A 25,109-nucleotide genomic window follows, 5' to 3' on the forward strand; every position below is an offset into this window, starting at 1 on the left:
GTTTTCCCAAACTTTTGATATTTTTGACATTGAACAAAAATACCGAGGTTTCAGATGCATCAAGTTCCTTCTCTAAGAAATTGTTTGTTCCGCCATTGCATCCATGGCTTTCCATATCTCAAGCTACAATTTGAATAAAAAAGCCAATTGGGAGTGCTACTTCCCAGGTTGACCCCAAGACTTCACAACCCTGGATGGACTGAAGACCCTCAAAATAAGTAAGGACAATTTCCAGGAAATCTGGGAAAAAAGCAAACCATTCATTGGATTGGGAAAAAAATAGTATTCTTCTAAATTCAGTTGCATACCATGCATATAATCTTTTCTAAAAGGAAAAAAAAAAGATCAAGCCAACTTTAGTGTTCAGCCCAGGACAATTTTCCGTTTCTATGCTTGGAAATAAGAAGTAACCACTTTTATTAGATTCCAGAACTTAATTTTTTTTTAAATAAGCTTCATCAATTGGCCCATAGACATCTGGATATTAGTCCAAAGCTGATCGGCATGCTTTCTAAAATTAAATTTTAGACGTTAGTACAAAATTTTTTAAAAAGTGTTTTGAAAACAACAACAGAAACAACGACACATGCATTTAAAATTAACCCGGGCTTTTAAAACTCGATCCCTTGCTCCGTAATGCAGAATGAGCGTTTTGCCACGCAGTCGTTCTGGAGGTGACATGTCGTGGTTAGAAATCCTTGGGAGCTGTCTGGATGGGAATGCCTGGAGAAGAAAATCCGGTGGGTGACGAGCTGTCGCCAGGGTTTACAAAGGAAAGGGCGGTAGTCTGAACCTGCATCGTCACACTCGGTTTTTTCCGGGTTTTCCGCAAAGTTCGGTGACTTCTGCATAAGCGACTGAGTGGTGGCAAACAATACCAACTGATGCTCCTTCACAAGCTTTTGGAGGACCTGCACGCATTTTTTTAGGTTCGCTTCCTGCAGGCTCAGGTTCTCTCCTCCGTTGGCCCGGTCTATCCAATAAAAAGCCGACATGCTGTCCACGATCAGGACGGAAAGGGAAGGATGGGACAGAAACATGCTCTCCAGGGAGTAAAGGCTAAGCAGCATCTGAGAGCTGCTGTGGCAATTGATAAGGAAGAGCCTCTCCAGATAGCGCTTCATGGTGGCTTCGGTGCCCCGGTACGACAACCTGTATTCCAGGAGTGTGATTAAACGCAGCATATCGAAATGGTAGTCCGTGTCAATAAAAAGCACGCTGACTTCCAAACCGCCTTTTGATTTGGGAAGAATGCAGCGAGCAATGAGATGATAGAGCATTTCTGTTTTTCCCGTCCCTTCCGCACCGTGGAATTCGACGACGTCTCCTGTGGAGTGGGGGAAGAGAAATGGGGTCACCGACAATACCTCTGTCCTTTTCCTTCCTTCCTTCCTTCCTTCCTTCCTTCCTTCCTACCTACCTACCTACCCACCTACCTTTATTCACTCAATCACAAGCTGGCGGGCTCTTGGGGAAGGGCCTTCTCTGTGGTTGTCCCTGCCCTCTAGAATCAACTCTCCCCAGAGATCCACACTATTCCTACTCTCCCGGCCATCTGGAAAAGCTTAAAAACACATCTATGCCGGCAGGCGTGGGGCTGCTGAACTTGGTTACTCGGTTACCATATTATTGTCTGACTGTCAAGACATAACACAGTTGTATGAGGTGGGCTGTCTGTGATATGTTTTAAGTTGAGGGGTTTTTTTATAGTGATGATTTATAGTGTTTTTTATTCAATTTCTTCCATTGTTATATATTAATATGTTGTAAACTGGCCTGAGTCTCAGGATAAGGGTGGCCTAGAAATCGAACAAACAAACAAATAAATAAATAAATAAATACACAAACAAACAAATAAATAAAATAAACAAATTCATTCATTCATTCATTCATTCACTCACTCACTCACTCACTCACTCACTCATTTGATTTATATGCTGCCCCTCTCCGAGGACTCGAGGTGGCTCACAGCAATAATAAAACAATTTACAACAAAACTAATTTTTTAAAGTAACTAAAAAACCCTTATTTAAAAAGCAAGACATACGCACAAACATACCATGCATAAACTATATAGGCCTGGGGGAGATAACTCAATTCCCCCATGCCTGACGACAGAGGTGAGTTTTAAGGAGTTTACGAAAGGCAAGGAGGGTGTGGGCAATCCTAATCTCCGAGAGGAGCTGGTTTCAGAGGGTCGGGGCCACCACAGAGAAGGCTCTTCCCCTGGGTCCCGCCAGACGATACTGTTTAGTGGATGGGACCCAGAGAAGGCCAACACTGTGGGACCTAACTGGTCGCTGGGATTTGTGCGACAGAAGGCGGTCCCGGAGATATTCTGGTCCGATGCCATGAAAGGCTTTATAGGTCATAACCAACACTTTGAATTGTGACCGGAAACTGATCGGCAACCAATGCAGAATGCGGAGTGTTGGTGTTACCTGAGCATACCTGGGGAAGCCCATGATTGCTCTCGCAGCTGCATTTTGCACGATCTGAAGTTTCCGAACACTTTTCAAAGGTAGCTCCATGTAGAGAGTGTTACAGTAGTCAAACCTCGAGTTGATGAGGGCATGAGTGACTGGGAGCAGTGACTCCCGGTCCAGATAGGGCCGCAACTGGTGCACCAGGCGAACCTGGGTAAACGTCCCCCTCGCCACAGCTGAAATATGGTTGTCTAATGTAAGCTGTGGATCGAGGAGGACGCCCAAGTTGCGGACGCTCTCTGAGGGGGTCAATAATCCCCCCCTCCGAGGGTAATGGACGGACAGATGGAATTATCCTTGGGAGGCAGAACCCACAGCCACTCCGTCTTATCCGGGTTGAGTTTGAGTCTGTTGACACCCATCCAGGCCCCAACAGCCTCCAGACACCGGCACATCACTTCCACTGCTTCGTTGACTGGACATGGGGTGGAGATGTAAAGCTGGGTATCATCAGCGTACTGATGATACCTCACCCCATGCCCTTGAATGATCTCACCCAGCGGTTTCATGTAGATATTGAATAGCAGGGGGGAGAGGACCGACCCCTGAGGCACGCCACAAGGGAGAGACCTCAGGGTCGATCTCTGTCCCGCCCCCCCCACTAACACCGACAGCGACTGACTGGAGAGGTAAGAGGAGAACCACTGAAGAACAGTGCCTCCCACTCCCAACCCCTCCAGCCAGCGCAGAAGGATACCATGGTCAATAGTATCGAAAGCCACTGAGAGGTCGAGAAGCACCAGGACAGAGGATAAACCCCTGTCCCGGGTCCGCCAGAGATCATCCATCAACGCGACCAAAGCAGTTTCCGTGCTGTAGCCGGGCCTGAATCCTGACTGTTGAGGGCCTAGATAATATAATTGTGATAAACTCCAATCCAGCACACTTAGTTTACATTTGTGGGTTTTACAGGAATTAATAAGGAGCAAGTGGCACTATAAACAAGGAGATAAAACCCTTGTTTACCCTTGGTAGAGCAAATTAGTACATTTGTGTTTTCTAAAGCAAAGAGCTTCTCAAATCGTTATCTAATCCTCAGTGTTCTTATTAAAAACAGACAGATAAAATTGAACATTTTAAAACTTACTGGAAACTACCAGCTGACAAAAGAGAGTACAATAAAACAGACTAATGGTCACTCTATAAACACAGTCAGTTTAGAGTTAGAGGGAAGGGGAGAAATCTGTAGTCCTCAACTTACAATGATCCATTTAATGACTGCTTGAAGTTATAAAGGAACAGAAAAACTGACTTGTGACCGTTTTCCACACTTACAACCACTGTAGCATTTCCATGGTCAGGTAATCAAATTTCAGACACTTGACAAGTGACTCATATTTATGACCGTTGCAGTGTAGGAAAGTCAGTGGAGAAGCCAACTTCATTTAAGCAACTTAACTAGCCCAGTGATTCACTTAACAACTGCGGCAAAAGAGGTCATAAAACTCATTTAACAATTGCCTCACTTAACAACAGAAATTTTGGGCTCAGTTGTGGTCGTGAGTTGAGGACTACCTGAATTTCAAACAATATGCAAAGTTTTTCAGGAAAAGTATATATGTATATATATATATTTTCAAACCATTAACAGGATATCCTTCTTCAGCGAACAGGTACGGTTCAAGTGTTTTCAGAGAACTTCGACCCTCAAGACGTGCAATCAACTTCAAGGAGGAGAAAAAAGCAAGTCATTAGCATAAATGCACTACGTTTGTAAATTTTGTTCAAAGATAAAATGAATTCACAAAGTGGATCTTCTCCGGGTCCCGTCAACTAAGCCTTCTCTGTGGCGGCCCCGGCCCTCTGGAACCAACTCCCCCCAGAGATTAGAACTGCCCCCACCCTCCTTGCCTTTCGTAAACAATTTAAAACCCACCTCTGCCGCCAGGCATGGGGGAATTGAGATCCTCTTTCCCCCTAGGCCTTTACAATTCTATGCATGGTATGTATGTATGTATGTATGTTTGGTTTTTATATTAATTGATTTTTAATCATCAATACCAAATTACTATTGTACACTGTTTTATTGTCGCTGTTAGCCGCCCCGAGTCTCTGGAGAGGGGCGGCATACAAATCCAATCAATCAATCAATCAATCAATCAATCAATCAATAAATAAATTCAGTGATTTCACAGTATCTCCATCAGTGATGGCAAACCTATGGCACGGATGCCACCGGTGGTACGCGGAGCCATATCTGCTGGCACGCAAGCCATTGCCCTAGCTCAGCTCCAAGGTGCATGTGTGTGCCGGCCAGCTGATTTTTGGCTTGCACAGAGACTCTAGGAGGGTGTTTCTGGCTCACAGAGAGCCTCGGGGGGGGGGGGTGATGGGGACCCTACCCCCCCTGGCTCTCTGGAAGCCTTTGGTGCCTGCGGAGGGCGAAACACAAGCCTGCTGGGCCCATCAGAAGTTGGGATACAGGCCGTTTCTGGCCTCCAGAGGCCTTTCGTCTCCTGTCCAATTGTCTCTCCTTATCTCATATATCATATATCTTTTCTTCCTTCATATATCTTCTCCTCTATTTTTATATCTTCTCTTTATATATAATACTTAATGTCTATTCTCTTCAATATGTATTGTGTATTGGACAAAATAAATAAATAAATAAATAATGAAAAAAATGCTGGTTTGAGGCAAAAACTTCTTAAATTATGATCATATGCTTCAAATGGCACAAATCAATCTGTCTGCCTACCTATCTACCTACCTATTAGATTTCTATGCTGCCCTTCTCCTCAGCCTCAGGGCAGCTCACATCAAGAAAAAAAAATACAACATCTAGAAATCTAAATTTAAAAACATCCTAAAACCCCAATTTCTCAAAACACCAGTCGCTCACATTCACCCAATCATGCATATAAATTCATTCGACGGCCAGTGCTAGATGTTAAATTTAGTGGCCCCAAGTGTGTCAGCAGAGGTGGGTCTTTAAAGTCTTATGGAAGGCGGGGAGGATGGGGGCGGTATGAATCTCTGGAGGGAGTTGATTCCAAAGGGCCGGGGCCGCCACAGAGAAGGCCCCGCAGGCGGCATTGTCTAGCTGATGGGACCTGGAGAAGGCCAACTCTGTGGGATCTGACCAGCCACTGGGATGCGTGAGGCAGAAGACGGTCCCGTAAGTAATCTGGTCCAATGCCATGCAGTAATCTGGTGAAATACTAACTGGATGCTGAGTGCCAAAATGCAGCATTGGGCAGCGGTCATCAGAACTTCAGAATTAGGTTGTAAATATCTTTTGGGGCGATCTACTGTAACTTCAAATGACTTACAACTGAACGGTTGTAAGTTGAGGACTACTTACAGTGATCCCCCGTTTATTGCGTCCCCAACCATTGCGAACAGGGTACTTCGCTATTTTTCAACCCGGAAGTCAAAAATACCATCTACGCATGCGTGCCGGGCACGCATGCGTAGATGGCAGCGGCTTCCCTGGGTCTTCCCCCTCTTGCTGGCGTCAGCGAGGAGTTTCCCCACCGCCCACGCAAACTCCTCGCTGCCGCCCGCCCTTCGCCCGCCCACGCCGTTCATTCTCGCCGCTTTTGAGCTAAATCCGGGAGCGAATTCGCTCCCGGATTTAGCTCAAAACCGCCGATAGCAAGCGGCAAGGAACAGCTTGTCTCGGCGCTTTCGAGCTGTCAGCTCGAAAGCGCCGAGACAAGCCGTTCCTTGCCGCTTGGTATCGCCGGTTTTGAGCTCAAAACCGCCGGTTTTCAGCTCAAAACCGCCGATAGCAAGCGGGGAACGCCTTGTCTCGGCGCTTTCGAGCTGTCAGCTCGAAAGCGCCGAGACAAGCCGTTCCTTGCCGCTTGGTATCGCCGGTTTTCAGCTCAAAACCGCCGGTTTTCAGCTCAAAACCACCGATAGCAAGCGGCAAGGAACGCCTTGTCTCGGCGCTTTCGAGCTGTCAGCTCGAAAGCGCCGAGACAAGCCGTTCCTTGCCGCTTGCTATCGGCGGTTTTGAGCTGAAAACCGGCGGTTTTGAGCTGAAAACCGGCGGTTTTGAGCTCAAAACCGCCGATAGCAAGCAGCAAGGAACGGCTTGTCTCGGCGCTTTCGAGCTGACAGCTCGAAAGCGCCGAGACAAGGCGTTCCTTGCCGCTTGCTATCGCCGGTTTTGAGCTGAGTCCGGAAGCGAATTCGCTTCCGGACTCAGCTCAAAACCGGCGATACCAAGCGCCCCCCGGACCCCCAACCCGGGTTTGGGGGGCTGCTAGGAAGCCCTCCATGCCGGCGGCAAACAGCCGCCCCGCCCCCAATCTTCGGCTCCTCGCTAGCGCTGTGGGAGTAAAAACACCGTCTGCACATGCGCAGACGGTGTTTTTACTTCCGCATCGCTACTTCGCGAAAACCCGCTCGTTGCGGGGGCTCCTGGAACGGAACCCTCGCAACGAGCGGGGGATCACTGTATTATCATTGTCCCATTGTTCCTAAAAACGTTTAGCTTATTTCTTCATTGTAGTAAAATTGCCAAAAGCAATTACAAGACTTATTACTGCAAAGTACAACCTAACAATAATAATAATAATAATAATAAAAATTAAACGCTTTAAAACTAGCATCATTATATTGTATTGAGGAGAGATCAAGTATACAGAAAGTGCCAGAATAATAGCGATCTTAAACCAGATACAAAATTTAGCCAGAAGCACAAGTTCATTTTGGGAAAACTTTCCATAATTTCTTATTTTGAGTTCTTAATGGTGAAATTAGGTTTGCTAGGAAGTACCTAAAGACCATCAGCATTTCTCCTTTAATGAAGCTTCCTCGTGCTATAAAACTCCAGTATTTTCCAAATCTTTGAAGATAAAACCGTTTCTAACTTGGAGGTCTTTATATACCTTTGAGAACATTCTCCAAGTTAGAAACGGCTTTATCTGGTTATTTAGGCAACAAAGACTATGAAATGAACTTGAATACCATCACGTTAAAAATGCTAATAACAAAAGACCTAAGTGCCAAAGCCCACTGCAACGACATCGCCAAAAAGGCTTCAAGAGTTGTCAACCTAATCCTACGTAGCTTCTGCTCCGGCAATCTCAAACTATTTACCAGAGCTTACAAAACTTTCGCCAGACCCATCCTCGAATACAGCTCATCTGCTTGGAACCCATATCGCATCTCAGACATTAACACCCTTGAAAATGTCCAAAGATACTTCACCAGAGAAGCCCTTTACTCCTCTACCCGAAACAGAATACCCTACGAGACTAGACTTACAATCCTGAGTCTAGAAAGCTTAGAACTACAACGCCTTAAACATGACCTAAGCATTGCCCACAAGATCATATGCTACGTCCTCCCTGTCAATGACTACTTCAGCTTCAATCACAACAACACAAGAGCACACAACAGATTCAAATTTAACCACTCCAAACTTGACTGTAAAAAATATGACTTTAGTAATTGAGTTGTTGAAGCATGGAACTCAGTGCCTGACTCTGTAGTGTCATCCCCTAACCCCCAAAATGTTACCCTTAAGACTATCCACGGTTGACCTCTCCCGATTCCTAAGAGGTCAGTAAGTGCATAAGTGCACCAGCGTGCCTTCCGTCCCCTGTCTTAATATGTCTCGTATATTTCTACTAGCTACATGCATATGCTTACGAACTCTATTATTTCTTCCATATTATTTCTATTCTTTTATCCTCCATTGATATATTTTTACTATGATTATATTCTCTGAAACCTATATTATGTATTGGACAAAATAAAAATGAATGAATTAATGAGTGAGTGAGTGAGTGAGTGAGTGAGTGAGTGAGTGAGTGAATGAATGAATGAATGAATGAGGCTCCCAGACTCTTCCATAATTTGGTCCGGAATACAGAAATCAGAAGCTGCCTTCAAGAGCTATAATGGTAGCATTATAGTAATGCCACATTGTTTTCCAACAAAGGGCTGTAGGACCAAACATTGATCAGTGGTGCCTTTGCCTTTACCCAAAACTGGCCTGTTCTTCTGCTACCAAATCTCCCTGATGAAACCAACCCTTACGTTTATCTTGGGGTGGCATAGCATAACGTTGATTTGTTGTAAATTGTTTTTTCACTTTGTTGTGAGCCGCCCCGAGTCTGCGGAGAGAGGCGGCATACAAATCTAAATAAATAAATAAATAAAAAAAATCTGGACTGCATAGGTCAGTGATGGTTCGCATGCATATTCCAACACCTATTCCCTCCCCTTCCTACATGCGCACAACCTTGCTCTGCCCCCGCATATGCACACAATCCCCCATCTCTGCACAGGCGCACAGGCCTCACTGAAGCCAGGGACAGTGAAATAAATGGATAAATCAGAAGTTTAGAAAAACAGACTACTGGTTTGTCCGTTGCGCTGTTTTTTGCACTCTGGGGCTTCAGGGAAGCTTCAGAGTGCAAAAAAACAGTACAACAGGCAGAACGGAAGTCCCCTGAAGCCTCTGGAGGGCAAAAAAGGCCTTCCCCAAGGCCAAAAGTCAGCTGGCTAGCACGCATGTGTGCTGGAGCTGACATAGGGCAACGCCACATGTGCCCTCCTTTATGGCTCCATGTGCCACCTGTGGCATGCGTGTCATAGGTTCGCCACCATGGGTATAGGTTGTCCTCAACTTACAACCACAGTTGAGCCCAAAATTACTGTTGCTAAGTGAGACAGTTGTTGGGTGAATTTTGTTCCATTTTACCTCTTCCCACAGATATTAAGTGAGCCACTGCAGTTGTTAAATCAGTAACATGGTGGTTAAATGAATCTGACTTCTGCTTATCGGTAATTGCAAAAGAGGGTCACCCCCAGGACACTGAAACCGTCATAAAGATCAATAAGACCTCACAGAGTTGGCCTCCTCCGGGTCTCGTTGACTCACTAAGCAATGCAGGTTGGTAGGACCATGGGGGAGGGCCTTCTTGGTGGCTGCCCTGGCTTTATGGAATCAACTACCGCCCGATGTCCATACTGCTCCCACCCTGCTGGCCTTTCCTAAGGCCATGAAGACCTGGCTTTGCCGGCAGGCCATGGGGGCCATAAATTTACATCCTTGATGGCCAACTGTATGAATGGCGTGCATTTATATGATTGTGACTGTCCTTTTTATAATAACTTTTTTCATGGGGTTTTAGTTTTAGATAATGTTTTAGTCTTGGATAATGTTTGACTTCTTTCTATCGTTTTATCTCTATTTCTATTGTATTTATATTGTTGTAAGCCACACTGAGTCCTTCAGAATTGGCAGCATAGAAGTCAAACAAACAAATAAATAAACAAACAAATAAACAAATAATGAGAAAGTTGCCCAGCATCTGAATTTTGATCAGATGACCATAGCAATGCTGCAAGAGTTGTAAGTATGAAAAATAGTCATAAGTCAATTTTGTTAAGTGCTGTTGTAACTTCAATCACTCAATGAACTGTTGTAAATCAAGGACTACCTGTAGTTAGTAGGGTTGTCTATCTCGTCCAGTGATGGCGAACCTCTGCACGGAGCCATATCTGCTGGCACACAAGCCATGTCCATGCTGACCAGTTGATTTTCGGCTCCCACAGAGGCTATGGTAGGGCGTTTTGGCTTACAGAGGGCCTCCAGGGGAATGGGGGAGGGCATTTTTGCCCTCTCAAGGCTCCAATGAAGCCTCTAGAGCAGGGGTCCCCAAACTTTTTACACAGGGGGCCAGTTCACTGTCCCTCAGACTGTTGGAGGGCCGGACTATAAAAAAAACTATGAACAAATCCCTATGCACACTGCACATACCTTATTTTAATGTAAAAAACAAAATGGGAACGTACTATTTGGGGGGGGAAAGAAGTCTGAGATTCATATATGTTTATGTTTTGTTTTTAATTTTCTTTTGTTAACATCTGATTGGTTATACAAGGTTTTCTTGGTTTATAGAAAAATATAGAAAAATATTTATAGAAAAATATATAAAGAAAGAAGAAAGCACTTTGGCATAATGGTTAAGTTAGAAATATAATTGGTGTTGTACTTTTAGAAGGAACATTAAGGAGGGAATTTAATTAAAAGAAAAGTATGTACCTGGATCACAACATTAGAAAAAAAAACTTTTGCAACTTTTTTGATGATTGATATTAGTTACTGACAAAATACTGCATTTTATTCAGGGAAAATTAGATGGTACATTGTATTGTTTGAATGTATGTTGAGAGAAATTTTTTAAAAAATTTACACCGCCCCCCCAAAAAAAGTCCTTCCTTCCTCCACCCCTCAATTCATTTCATTCTTCCTTCCTTCCTTGTTCCCTCCATTTCTTCTTCTTTCCCTCCCTCCCTCCTTCCCACTTCTCTTCCCTCTCCCTTTTTTTCCTTCTGTCTCATTTGTTTTGTTTCCCTCTCCCTCGTTCTTTCCCTCCATCATTTTCTCATTTTTCTCTTTCTCTCTCTCACATTCCCTCCCCCTCTCACTTGTTTTCTCTCCCTCTCTCTCATGCTTTCCTTCTCTCTCTCTCCTTTTCTTCTCTCTTCCTTCCTCTCTTCTTTTTTTTTCTGCCCTGCAACGCGCCGCGAGCCAGTCGGCTGCAAGCAGAAGCTCCAAGACAGTGGCACCAACGTCGGGTCGCAGTACATTGCTGGCGCTGCGCTGGGCATGGGCACGGACTGGCACTGGCCCACTGGCTGGGCCGGGACAGAGGTGCCAGCCCCATGCCCAGCGCAGCGCCAGCAATGTGCGGCGTCCTGCAACACATCAAGCTGCCGCCGGCGCCAGTGCCTTGCAGCCAACCGCCCCACCGCCACCCCACGCAACTGCTCAGTGCCCTCCCGCTCGACCCACGTTTGGCTGCGCCACCTTCGCGGCTTGCCCTGCTGCCCCGCGCCCGCCAGAGCTGCCCGGTGCAGACTAAGTGCGGGGCAGAGTAGGCGGCGGCGGTGGCTTCAGGCCCGCCCCCAAACTGAGCTTCCTTTGGCTTTCTTCGAGGCAAAACTGCAAAGCTCACCTGCCGCCTCGAAGGAAGCCAAAGGAAGCTCAGCTCAACGAGGACCGGCTGTTGGTCTCTTGAAGCTGCAGCCGCCGCCGCCGCCCACCAAGGAGATCCCTTCGCCCGAACAGAGGCGGCGGCGGCGAGCTCAAGGAACCAAGAGCCGGTCTTTCTCCGCGCTGAATTGTTGCAGCCTCTGAGGCCGCCTCTGCCTCCGCCAAGGGGCCAACAGCCGGTCCTTTTCGGACCGAGGCTGCCCACCGAGGAGATCCCTTCGCCTGGAGGCGGATGCGGCCTCAGAAGCTGCAACAATTCAGCGCGGAGAAAGACCGGCTCTTGGTTCCTTGAGCTCGCCGCCGCCGCCTCCGTTCGTTTTTTTTGCGTTTTTTTTGCACCGGTGAGGGAGAGAGAGAGCGGGAGAGTGCTGCTTTTTTGCTTCTTCGCTGCCCGCGGGAAGAGCCGGTCTTGTTTACTGCCCCCTCCAGACGCTCTTGCAGGGCTTCCAGGCTCCCCGCGGGCAGCGAAGAAGCAAAAAAGCAGCACTCTCCCGCTCTCTCTCTCCCTCTCTTTCTTGCGTTATTTCTCTCTCACACTCCCTTTCTATGTCTCCCTCTTTCTCTCTCTCTCTCTCCCTCTCCGCAGCAGACCCCCCACACGCCAAAAGTGCCCAAGCGCGCGCAAACCTCACCGGTGCAAAAAAAAAAAAGCAAAAAAGCGGCACTGGAGGGACAAAGACGGTCTGCAGCTGAGCGTCTGGAGGAGGAGGAGGCGGAAAGCCAGGGGGCGGGGAGGAAAGCAATTGGCCAATTTCTTTCTCAGAGGAACTGTTGCTGCTCTGCCATAGGGTGCTTTCCTCCCCGCCCTCCTGGCTTTCCTGTTCCTTGCCGCCGCCAGACGCTCGGCAGCAGAGTGGAGATGACATTCGGAACTTAGTATATTATAGATGGTAAAATCTCGTACGCTGCCACGGGCCGGGTAAATGACCTCAGCGGGCCGCATCCGGCCCGCGGGCCGTAGTTTGGGGACCGCTGCTCTAGAGCCTGGGGAGGGTGAAAAAAGTATTTACAGGGCCCACCAGAAGTTGGGAAACGGGCCGTTTCTAGCCTCCAGAGGGCCCCCAGCAGGCAGCCGTTTTCACCCTCCTCAAGCATTGTATTATGGGTGTGGGCATTTGCGATAGCGCATGCGCACACATTTTTGGCACCCATGGGGAAAAAGGTTCGCCATTACTGATCTAGTCCCTCTTAAATCTGGAGGCATAATTGTCAGCTCCCAGTCCCTGGGATGAAGAGCGATGCCAGGAGCCCACCATACTATTTTAAATAAAGTATAAAGCAATACAGATAGCTCCAGCCGCCAGTGTATATGTTATTTTCTCCTTAATCTTGAGGCCGATTGCAACATTCAGTTTCCCACTAATTTTCAAGACAAATCACATTATCTCCCAATCAAGGCAACTAATTCCACAAACGTTAGAGGCATCACGGCTGCCGATTTCCCTCGGACCAGAAAAGAGCACAATCTGCAGAATAAACAGAACTTCTAAAATAGTGGAACCGTCAACTTCAGCTGAACTTCTTGTGAATTACAAATTGTTCCGAGGGCAGGGGCATTTCCCAAGTGAGTTATCGTTTCCTAGGCACGCAGGCATTTAAAGTACAGGGGTACCTTGGTAGTCATCGTTCATTGGTTCTGGGAAGTCCAATGAGTATTAAAAATGACTAGTGCCAAAAAAAAATTTCCCATAAAGAGTAATGTAATGAATCACAAGGCAGCCAACACTGGCAGGTTCCAGCTTGTGTGCTGAGTACAAAACAAGTGATGAGTCCTGCGACAAAATATTACCATCAAAATGCATCAAATTTGATGAGTTTCAAAGCAGCCAAGTACCAGGGTACCACTGAAACGCCCTTCCAATTTATCTGAATTTCACTTTCATCAGAACCAAAGCTTAACGAAAAAAGCATTTTAGGATTTTTCAGATTGCTACTAATCCAGTGGTCTTTCGGGATCTTCAGATACACGATAAGATATATCTGAAAGTAACATTTAAAGATGTTAAAGGGTTAAATAAGGTTCAGGAGGGAAGTGTTTTTAATAGGAAAGTGAACACAAGAACAAGGGGACACAATCTGAAGTTAGTTGGGGGAAAGATCAAAAGCAACATGAGAAAATATTATTTTACTGAAAGAGTAGTACAGTGTTTCCCAACCTTTTTTGAGCCGCGGCACATTATTCATATTTTCAAAATCCTGGGGAACACTGAAAGGGGGGCGGGGCGGGGGGGGCGGGCTAAAGAAAAGTTTGGACAAAAAAACCCTCTCTCTTCTTCCCTTTCGCTCTATTTCTCCCTCTTTCTCTCTTTTCCTTCCTTCCCTTCTTTCTCTCTCTCCATCCCTCTTTCTTTCTTTCTTCCTCTCTTTCTTCCTCTCTCCCTCCTTCCCTTCCTCTGTCTTTCTCTCTCCTTTGCTCTCTCTCTCTCTCTGTCTCTCTTGCTATCTCTTTCTTGCTTTTTTCTCTCTCTTGCTCTCTCTCTCTCTTTCACTGTCTTGCTATATGTCTCTTTCTTTCTCTTTGCCTCTCTTGCTATCTCTCTTTCTTTCTCTTTCTCTCTCTCTGTCTCTCTTGCTATGTCTCTCTTTCTTTCTCTTTCTCTCTCTCTCTGTGCCTCTCTTGCTAAGTCTCTCTTTTTCTCTTGCTATGTCTCTCTTTCTTTTTCTCTCTCTGCCTCTCTTGCTATGTCTCTCTTTCTCTCTCTCTCTGCCTCTCTTGCTATGTCTCTCTTTCTCTCTCTCTTTCTCTCTCTCTCTTTCTCTGCCTCTCTTTCTTGCTGTCTCTCTTTCTCTGCCTCTCTTGCTATGTCTCTTTCTCTCTCTCTCTGCCTCTCTTGCTATGTCTCTCTTTCTCTCTCTCTTTCTCTCTCTCTTTCTCTGCCTCTCTTTCTTGCTCTGCCTCTCTTGCTATGTCTCTCTTTCTCTCTCTCTCTGCCTCTCTTATATGTCTCTCTTTCTCTCTCTCTCTCTTAGCTGACTGCAAGCGGGAGCCCTGACGGCGGCAGCTGGACGTGCTGCTGGACACCGTATATGCCAGGCCCGCAGCGCCAGCATGTACGACGTCTAGCAGCACGTCCAACAGCCACCGTCAGGGCTCCCGCTTGCAGTCAGCTGAGAGAGAGAGAGAGCGCTCTCTCTCGCCGCCGCCATCTCCCCGCGACTGCCTGCGGCCGCTGCGGCCACCCCCCCCGCTCCCATCGCCAGCGCCCTCCCGCCGGGCCACAAAGGACACTTGCCGTCGATGCCAGAGAAGCTCCAGCTGGGCGGGGCGCTGCCGGTACTTCCGTCTTGGGGCTCCCGCTCGCAGCTGTCAACCGGCTCCTGCTCGATGCCGCGGTTTTCGGCGCTCTCCTGCTGGGTCCCAAAGAAGGAAGGCGGGGAAAAGGCGCGAAGAATGGAGCTCTCCTTCTTCCTGCCTTCCTTCTTTGGGGCCCAGCAGGAGAGCGCCGAAAACCACGGCATCGAGCAGGAGCCGGGGGACAGCTGCGGGCGGGAGCCCCAGGACGGAAGTACCGGCAGCGCCCCGCCCAGCTGGAGCTTGGCGGCACACCTGGCCATGTCTCGCGGTAGATCCTTGGAACAAACGTCCAGCAGACGTGGTTATAAATCCACAGTAACTGAATTTAAACATGCCTGGGATAAACATATATCCACCCTAAGATAAAATACAGAAAATAGTATAAGGGCAGACTGGATGGATCATGAGGTCTATATTTCTATGTAAAATATAGAGATGACTAGATTTGAATTCATGGCCTATTTTCCTTTCCCCCCAGATATATTTTGGTTTTTGTTGCTTTCTGAAGATAAAATTCTGAAGAATTCAAATACTTGAAAACTTGTTGGGCCTTTTGGGATGATGCTAATCAAATCGACTGTCTATTGATGGGGTTTTCTTTTCCCCCAAATCATTATTTTAAGATGAAATTGCGCCACCTTCCATTTTTGCAACTCCAAGCTCAAATGGTAGCTCGTTGTATATGATAACCAGTCCTCCAACTCCTTTTGGAAGCTTCAGATTTGCAAGATACGCCACAGTTCCAAATGAAGGAAATATTGAGGAACCTGGCGTACAGTCACGTATGCAGCCGAAAGTAAAATTATTTTTAAGTGTCCATTTTTCTAACACTCTGTTTTTGCAGATAAAATGGCCCGTTTATTTTGGACTGCAAGGTTCGTGGCATTTAGCAAGAAATTCCTGGAAAACACACTCAGGAGAGACTAATGCAATATGGATTTTTGTGTTAGGTGGACAAGTCTCTCAATTTGATGGGACGCTTTGTTTTAATAGTTCAAAACTCCTGAGATTCAAAAATGTAGAAATGGACATGCTCCCAATGGCATCACGTGACAAGTTGTTACACCTGTGTAATATTTTTGACTTATAATCTTGTTGCTGGGTTTATTTTTATTGAAGTTTAATTCCTTTTAGTAATGACTTTTTAAAAAAGTAAATATCTAATATCTAAGAACGTCACAAAAATCCACACATCTGAATTTTGATTACATGATCATGGGGATGCTGCAAAAGGTGAAAAATTAACTATGAAAAATGGTCCTAAGTTTGCTGCAATGCTCTCTACATGGGGCTACCTTAAAAGAACATTTGGAGACTGCAGTTAGTCCAAAATGCACGAGTTGTCATGGGCTTGTCTTATTTATTTTTATTTTTTATTTATTTATTTGTTTGTTTTGTCAAGTACGTATTGGTGGTATACAAAGATATAAGAATACTTATATATTTATATACAAGATACCAGTAAAAGAGAAACATTAGGACAGGGGACAGAAGGCACTCTGGTGCACTTATGCACGCCCCTTACTGGCCTCTTAGGAATTGGGAGAGGTCAACAGTGGACAGTCTAAAGGTAAAGTTTTGGGGACTAGGTCTACTACAGAATCTGGTAGTGAGTTCCATGCCTCAACTACTCAGTTACTAATGTCGTATTTCCTGCAGTCGAGTTTAGAGCGGTTTACTTTAAGTTTGTATCTGTTGTGGTTGAAGCTGAAGTAGTTGTTGACTGGAAGGACGTTGTAGCAGATGATTTTATAGTCTATGTTTGGATCGTGTTTCTAAACCTAGGATTGTAAGTCTAGTTGTGTCGAGAATTCTGTTGCGAGCGGAGGACTCTTCTTACCAACACTCTGCGAGCTACATTGGGTCCAGATTAGTCTCCGAACACAATTTAAAGTGTTGGTTGTTATCTATAAAGCCCTACATGGCTTAGGACCAGATTACCTATGGGACCACCTCTTGCCTCATCTATCCCAGCGGCTGGTTAGGGTCCACAGAGTTGGCCTTCTCCAGGTCCTGTCAGTCAAGCAATGCGGGCTGGCAGGTCCACTGTGGCGGCTTCGGTCCTTTGGAATCAACCCCCCCGCCCCGGAGATTTGTACTCTCCTGGCCTTTCGGAAGATATTAAAGACCCATGTTTGTTGGCAGGCTTAGGGCTGTTGAGTATATAGACACTCTGTTCCAGCCCATGTTATGACAGATTCAGGGATGAATGTGAGTGAATGGTTCTAAATGACATGGGGTTTTTAGGTTTGGTAAATTAGCTTTTAACATATTTAAGGTATATAGTTTTAAACTCTTAGATTTAATTATCGATTTGTACTGTCTATTTGTATGTATCCATGTGATGTTGTAAGCAGCCCTGATTCTCCAGAGAAAGGTGGCCTAGAAAACCAAAACAATAAATAAATAATAAATAAAGTCGCTTTTTTCAGTGCCGTTGAATGGTCACTAAATAAGCTGTTGTAAGTTGAAGATTACCTCTATTACATTATATCTTCAGGTAAAAGATTCAGGTGCTGGTTACAAGTAAGATTCAAAGACTCTGAAATACCACCCATTTTTTAAAAAAAGCACTTAAACTGAGCTTAGTTTTTGCTTATTGCCTAGCCATAAAATATTTTTGATAAATGTGCATATGATTCATTATTGTTTTTTTTCCATACACCTTTTAAAATCACTCTGAAGTTTCCTTATGCTATTCTATAAAGCACTAACCAACACTGCTTTTGTTGATTTTCTAACTTCCAGGCAAAATTAACAAGCACTTGCAATCAAATGACTGATAAATAGTTTGCCTTAGTAAAAATAATTTTTAAGATTGCTCAGTTTCTGCTCTTTTAACTACTAGGCACCTCATTCTTACTGTTTATTGCTGGCTAAATTGTAGAACTCCACTCATTATTTATTATTGTTTAGATAATTGCCTTACAAGGGTTTGGATACTTTTGACATGGAAAAAACAGCAGGTCCTTAGCTGCCGATGCGAATTATTATAATAATTTAAACACTAATGCACCTGTGTTTTGTATTAATGTTTATTCTCTGATTTTTAAGGAAAAGTAAGTGCAGTGACATAGTGCCATGCTGTGTGCACTAACATCCTGGGAGAGCCATCTTAACAGAAAAAAAATTAAAAGAAAGAAGTCATGCCAAAGCCAACCATGATATTAAATATTAATATTCATAAAAGGTTGTACTTTTGATCACGCTCCAAACGGATTTTTAAAAACCCTACCAGCTGAATAAATAGCCGGATAAAAATTCCACCTTGCTACCTATTTAGGACTCGTTAACCTCATTTTTGCTGCAAAAAGTTTTAAGCAACGTTGTTGTTTTTTTGCTTTCCATTAAAGTCACTTTATATTTCAAAAGGGGCTCCAAGTGCTGGATTAAATTAAGATAATAAGCAACCTAACAGAAACCTTGTCAACCATTTTAAGAACTATTACAACCTGAAGAGCCAACCTAAGAGCTGAAATTGGAATGTCATATTGGGGCAAACAAAATAGTTTTTCAGCTGTTTCAAGCTGTTGTTGGGGGGAAAAACAAAACTTAATAAAAACTTTGTGAGCTGCAAACCAGAAAAATGAAAACAAAAACCGGGGTCACAACGAAATGACAGATGTCCACAAACTGTTGATTTCCTGAAGCGCTAGAGCAGGGGTCCCCAAACTTGGCCACTTCAAGACTTGTGGACTTCCAACCCCAGAATTCTCCGGCCAGCAACAGAGAATCTTAGGAGTTGAAGTCCACAAGTTGCCAAGTTTGAAGATCTTTGCTCTAGAGCCAGCTGGAATCAATCTGTTGAAGTCAACTGACATATTGCTATTACCCATGGTAAAAAAAAAAAGGTTTAATTCCCCCCCCAAAAAAAATTAGCAAGGTTTTGTTTACCATATGTCCCCCTTCTTCTGTTCTTTGGATTGTTTGAGAGGACACAAACTTTGTCTCAAAAGGTTTACAACTGCCTTATTTTATTCTCCACAACTGCCTTTTATGTGCACCAGGACAAATTCCTTGTATCCAATCACACTTGGCCAATAAAATTGTATTGTATTACTTCTATTTTACTCTATCCTTCAGATTTTTATTAATATTTGTTTCCTCATTGCTTATTTGACCCGTATGACAACCATTAAGTGTTGTACCTCATGATTCTTGACAAATGTATTTTTTCTTTTATGTACGCTGAGAGCATCTGCACCAAAGACAAATTCCTTGTGTGTGCAATCACACTTGGCCAATAAAGAATTCTATTCTTTCTATTCTATTCTTTTCCTGTTATATTTATGTGGACACATTTTTTGCAATTCCAAAGCAGTTTTCTTGGGTTTGTGTAATTTCCATGCACTTTGCATCCTGTACTGAAGGCAGATATTAAAAAATAATAATTTCTCAACCTTAGCAACTTTTGTGTGGACTTCAACTCCCAGAATTCCTCAGTCAGAATCCAGTTTGAAGTTGCTGAGGTTGAGCCACACTCCACTGACTTCCCATAATCCCCAATTATCGAGGGGATGAAACTAGGAAGGTCAACCTTTTCTGGATGGAAAGCTGGTTTAAAGGAAATGAACTGTTTTAAGGGCCACAGGTCCAGGCAACAAGAGCAAACAGGAGCACTGGAGGGCGAAAGGAGGCGAACCTCTCACAGTGGAGCCTCCATAATCTGCAGCAGCATACCATCTCGCCTGATGGACACTCCTCCACCAGGAAACAGCCTAAATTCTCCTCCCCTTCCCGCGCAGGAGCCGGAGAACCTGCCTCACCTGGGCACCCGACTCCGATTTCGACATCCCGCTGATGATCGCCCGGACCGCGAGCGAGCAAAAAAAAAACACCGCCGAAGCGGTCGTTGGTCAACGGACACCAACGCCTCCAGCTGCGCATGCGCCACCCTGCAATTCGAGCAGGCGCTCTTGGTTCCTCCACGTCGCTTCGCCAAGGCGAATCTCCGACGATGACAATCTGTTCTGCGCGCGCGCAACGCGCCCTCCGGCTCTCTGGCGCCCGCGTGCAGTTCGTAGAGCTTTAGGTTGGGGGCAGAGAGATTATTTTTCATCTCTCTCGCTTCAAGTTTTGTAAGGCGGCAGACATGAGCTATTACTAAGGTTTGTGTGTCTCTGCTGCCCCCTTATGGTTGTCTGCATTTGACAGGCCAGACGGGATCGAGAGATAAAGCGGAAGAATATTGCCCTAAATGCTGTACTCAGTGTATTGTACTGTATACCAAATTACTTTCTGTACTGTATTTGTAGTTTATACTAAATTACCTACATTTGTATTCAAGACAAATTCCTTGTGTGTCCAATCACACTTGGCCAATAAAATTCTGTTCTATTCTATTCTATTCTATTCTATTCTATTCTATTCTTGTAGTGTACTGTATACTAAATTGCACACAACATAATTCCACATTTTAGAATTTTTTTTAGAATAAAATTCTTTATTGGCCAAGTGTGATTGGACACAGAAGGAATTTGTTTTTGATGCATATGCTCTCAGTGTACATAAAAGAAAAAAAATACATTAATCAAGAATCATAAGAAACAACATTTAGTGATAATCATTGATTACCAAATAAGCAATACAATCATATAATAGAAATCATAGAAATACAAGCAACAAGGTTATAGTCATGAGTAGAAAAGGAGATAGGTAATAGGTTGTTGTTGTTGTTGTTGTTGTTGTTATTATTGTTGTTGTTATTATTAATTCAACTTCTATGTTACCCAATCCCGAAGGACTCAGAGTGGCTCACAACAGTATAAAATACAAGACAATAAAAAGAAGTCAGATATAAAATCTGAGTTATAAAACCATTAATTAAAAACCCTGATAAACATGATAAACTAACCCAACATGCATACGAAATATTCATACAATTTGGCCATGGTTGTTGTTGGTTCATGGCCCCCAGGCCTGTCGGCAAAGTCAGGTCTTCGTGGCCTTACAGAAAACCAATAGGGTGGGAGCAGTGTGGACATCAGGGGGGAATTGATTCCATAGAGCTGGGGCCGCAACAGAGAAGGCCCTCCCCTGCGGTCCCGCCAACCTGTATTGATTAGCTGACAGGACCTGGAGGAGGCCAACTCTGTGTGCTCTTATAGGTCTCTGGGAGGTATGACTGTCTCTGGCAAGAGACGATCCCATAAATAGTCTATAGCAGTGTTTCCCAACCTTGGCAACTTGAAGATATTTGGACTTCAACTCCCAGAATCCCGTTCCAACTTAATTATATTTCATAAAATCATATACCAAAATGTCCTACCTGTTAACCACTACTTCACCTTCAACCACAACAACACACAAGCACGAAATCGATTTAAACTAAATGTCAACCGCTCCGAACTTGACTGCAAAAAATACGACTTCAGCAACAGAATAATCAACACCTGGAATGCACTACCTGATTCTGTGGTTTCTACTCCTAACTCCAAAACCTTTAACCTTAGACTATCTACAACTGACCTCTCCCCCTTTCTAAGAGGTCTGTAAGGGGCGTGCATAAGCGCACCACTGTGCCTACCGTCCCTGTCCTATTGTCTTCTTTTGTTACTTTTTATTATTACTTATCTAATGTTTTATTTGTACAAATTATCACCCTATAATTGTTTGACAAAATAAATAAATAAATAAACTCATTTAACAACTGCCTTACAATATGCCTTGGTACTCAGCTGCTTTGAAACTAATCGAATTTGGTACTTAACACATTTTGACATGAAAGTGTTGATCCCTACTTATCATCGTTTTGGTGCTCAAAGCATAAGCTAGAACTTCTCAATATTAGCTGCCTTATGACTCACAACGTTATTCCCTATGGGAAAAATTTGTCTAGTACTCGTCGTGTTAGGTACTCATCATGTCTCTCAGAACAAATTAATGATGCGTGTTGAGGTACCGCTGTACTTTGCAATGGAGCTTCTGGTGAGGACTATTTGTATTACAATGTGCTGCATGTGGGTTTCTCTTCAAGATCGCTCAAAAATTGTGGCTGCTCTGAAATTCAGAGTGTGAGCAATTGAGGGTGTATCCAGGTCAGTAGTGGGTTCTAAAACCCTTTGCTACCAGTTTATGCATGTGTGCAACAATTCTGCACATGTGTAGAAGCGTCCCGGGCAGTGAAGGGCTGCAAAAAAATTTTTACTACCACACTGTGGCTGTGGCTTATTTTGTGGATGTGGCTTGCCGGCTCTGTGATCAGGTGGGAGTGGCTGGACGATCATGTGACCGGGGGACGGCTTAAAGGTCATGTGATTGGCTTAAAGGTGGCCAACTTGATGTCACTCATGTCAAGGGTTTGGGTTAGGGTGCCTGGTCTCTCCTCACTTCAAAGAGATACAATTTCCCTATTTACTATTACTGAACATCCAAAATATACTATTTAATTCTATGTATATATGCCACACGGGTCCATACATATTACGCACAAGCACACAAAAATGTACATTATTTACTATATAAACTATATGTGTATGTACACACACACACACACAGAGCTCTTCTAAACTTATACACATCCAACCTCATTTACTGCAATAGGAAAAACATATCCAGATTTCAGAAGGGGGAAAAAAAATTCAAAATTTTTCTACCAGTTCTGCGTACCTAACCGTACCCGTAGGAATCCATCATTGATCCTGGGTGAGTGGGCAGAGCCTCCTCCCAACAGCACTACCAGTTCTAAGAACCGGGCTGAACCTGGAGCAATCCACCACTGCTTTAAGTATGCCCATACAACATCTCTGCTGGGCCAGCTGTACTGGTTACCAGTAAACTGTCCAGTATAGGTCTACCACATGTGTAGAAAAGGAGCGAGGCTTTGAACATGCAGTCACAGCTGCGATATTGACTTTTTCAACTCTAAACTTCAGTGGTCCATATTCTAAAATACTGCACAATCTATACCACCATCGCCATAATGTAATATACCACCATGCCTTGCAAAATTTGGAAAGGATTTTTGCCATTGTGCCAAAGGCTGATAATTTCTCTCGTGTCACTTTTCTGCTTTCAATCAGAATCAACCATGTATTTTAGGAGCCAACAATAAGCTGTATTTGCACACGAACTTCACTCCTAGGTTTAATTAAGCATGGTTTCCGAATTAGCCTTTATTTTCAGTGTTTACCTGACCCTCTGCAGCAGCAGCTGATCAAACGGTTGGGTTTTCAGGGTGCAGTGATCCATAGAGTAAACCCCTCCTATGTGTGTTGAGAGAGCTCAGCTGTAACTTTCAGGTTAAAAATCTTAACCAAACCTCTTTGTTTGTCAACCGAGTGGTTCATATATCAGGCGGAGGCAATAAAACACAAAAGATATCACAACAGATCAATTGTCAGCAGAAGCAACTACAGGGCTGAAGGCCAAGGAAAGAGTCAATGATGAAACGTGCATTGAAATACACATCAATACTACCAACCCTGTAATTTATACATTTGTGTCTGACATCAGTGAGGCTGCTAAAAAAGTCGAAATAATGGTTATAACCATGTGGTCAAAGCACTGTCTTTTTAAACAAGCATTATGCGCGTAAAAGGATAGTGCTTTGATTGCACAATTATGGCTGCCATTTCGAAACCTTCTCCAGACATATCTGAAGATGGGCTGAAGATCCAAAAACTTTGGGATGGTTGCCTTGTGATGCTACAATAAACTTCCTTCCTTCCTTCCTTCCTTCCTTCCTTCCTTCCTTCCTTCCTTCCTTCCTTCCTTCCTTCCTTCTGTTTTCTTTTTCCTCCCTCCCTTCCTTCTGTTTTCTCCCTTCTTCCTTCCTCCCTTCCTTCTGTTTTCTTTCTCCTCCCTCCCTCCCTTCCTGTCTCTCTCTCTTTCATTCCTTCTTTCTTTTTCTTTCTTTAGTTCCTTACTCCCTACCTCTCTTTCTCTTTCCCCTCTCTCAATTTCTTTCTGTAAAAGGTAAAGGTTCCCCCGTACATGCGTGCTAATCGTTCCTGACTCTAGAGGGCAGTGGTAATCTCTGTTTCTCAGCTGAAGAGCCAGCACTGCATGAAGACATCTCTGTGGTCATGTGGCCCACATGAATCAACATTGAAGGCGCAATGAGCACTGTTACCTTCCCAATAAAGGTGGTCCCTATTTTTCTACTTGCATTTTTTACATGCTTTTGAACTGTTAGGTTGGCAGAACCTGGGACAAGTAACAGTAGTTCACTCAGTTACGTGGCGCTAGGAATTCACAGCGCTGAACTGTTAACCTTCTGATCAACAAGCTCACTGTCTTAGCCACTGAGCCATTGCGTCCAGTATTGGGTTTGCTTGTTCGTTCGTTCGTTCATTCAATCACTCACTCACTCACTCACTCACTCACTCACTCACTCACTCACTCACTCATTCATTCATTCATTCATTCATTCATTCATTCATTCATTCAATTTCTATGCCGCCCAATCCCAAAGGACTCAGGGCAGTGTACAATAATAATATAAATACAAATAGATACAGAACAATAAGAAGAAGTCAAATATAATATCTACAACTATAAAACCCCGTACAGTAGAACCCCGACTTACGAGACTAATTGGTTCCGGAAGGAGGCTCGTAAGTCGGAACGCTCGTATGATGAAACATTGTTTCCCATAGGAAACAATGTAAAGTCAATTAATCCGTACAACAACAAAAAAACCCGCTGCCGCCGAACACGGAAGTTAGCGTTCGGCTTCAGGAGACAGCTGCGAAGCGCCGTGCGTGTTTTAAAATGTGGCAGCCGGCCTGGGGGGCTCGGGGGCTTCCACCCGAGCCCCCCAGGCCGGCTGTGACATTTTAAAACACCCGCGCCGCTTCGCAGCTGTCTCCTGAAGCCGAACGCGGAAGTTAGCGTTCGGCTTCAGGAGACAGCTGCGAAGCGGCGCGCGTGTTTTAAAAGGTTGCAGCCGGCCTGGGGGGCTTGCCAGCACCCCCCCGAGCCCCCCAGGCCGGCTGCAACCTTTTAAAACATGTGGGATACGAGCGCCAAGGAGCTGTCTCCTGAAGCCGAACGCGGAATCCCGAATGTGAGCTCGGGAGGCGAACAAAAATGTCGCTCCCCTCCCAGCTCTTATCTCGAGTAGCTCGTAAGTAGAGCTGCTCGTATGTCGAGGTTCCACTGTATTAAAAAAGAACCCATTAATTATAAAGCAGTCACAATCACATGCATACATACTATTCATGCAATTTGGCCTTGTCAGTTGTTAGTTCATGACCCCTCAGGCCTACCGGCAGAACCAGGTCTTTGTGGCTTTGCGGAAAGCCAGTAGGGTGGGAGCAGTATGGATATCGGGGTGGAGTTGGTTCCATAGAGCCGGGGCGGCCACAGAGAAGGCCCTTCCCCGTGGTCCCGCCAACTTGCATTGCTTAGTCGACGGGGC

At 44.7% G+C, this 25,109-nt stretch overlaps 1 protein-coding gene across 1 annotated transcript; it reads right to left on the bottom strand.

Moving 5' to 3' along the window:
• Nucleotides 1–384: 384 nt before the first annotated feature.
• XRCC2 (X-ray repair cross complementing 2) lies at nucleotides 385–19,817 on the bottom strand. The gene is made up of 3 exons (XM_070729918.1): nucleotides 19,513–19,817; nucleotides 4,069–4,150; nucleotides 385–1,327 (listed from the first exon to the last, which is right to left on the bottom strand). The coding sequence occupies exons 1-3, from the start codon at nucleotides 19,537–19,539 to the stop codon at nucleotides 612–614; spliced, it is 825 nt and encodes a 274-aa protein (XP_070586019.1). The 5' UTR covers nucleotides 19,540–19,817; the 3' UTR covers nucleotides 385–611.
• Between the last annotated feature and the right edge of the window lie 5,292 nt (nucleotides 19,818–25,109).

The sequence above is a fragment of the Erythrolamprus reginae genome, chromosome Z (genome assembly GCF_031021105.1).
Source record: "Erythrolamprus reginae isolate rEryReg1 chromosome Z, rEryReg1.hap1, whole genome shotgun sequence".
NCBI lineage: Eukaryota > Metazoa > Chordata > Lepidosauria > Squamata > Dipsadidae > Erythrolamprus > Erythrolamprus reginae.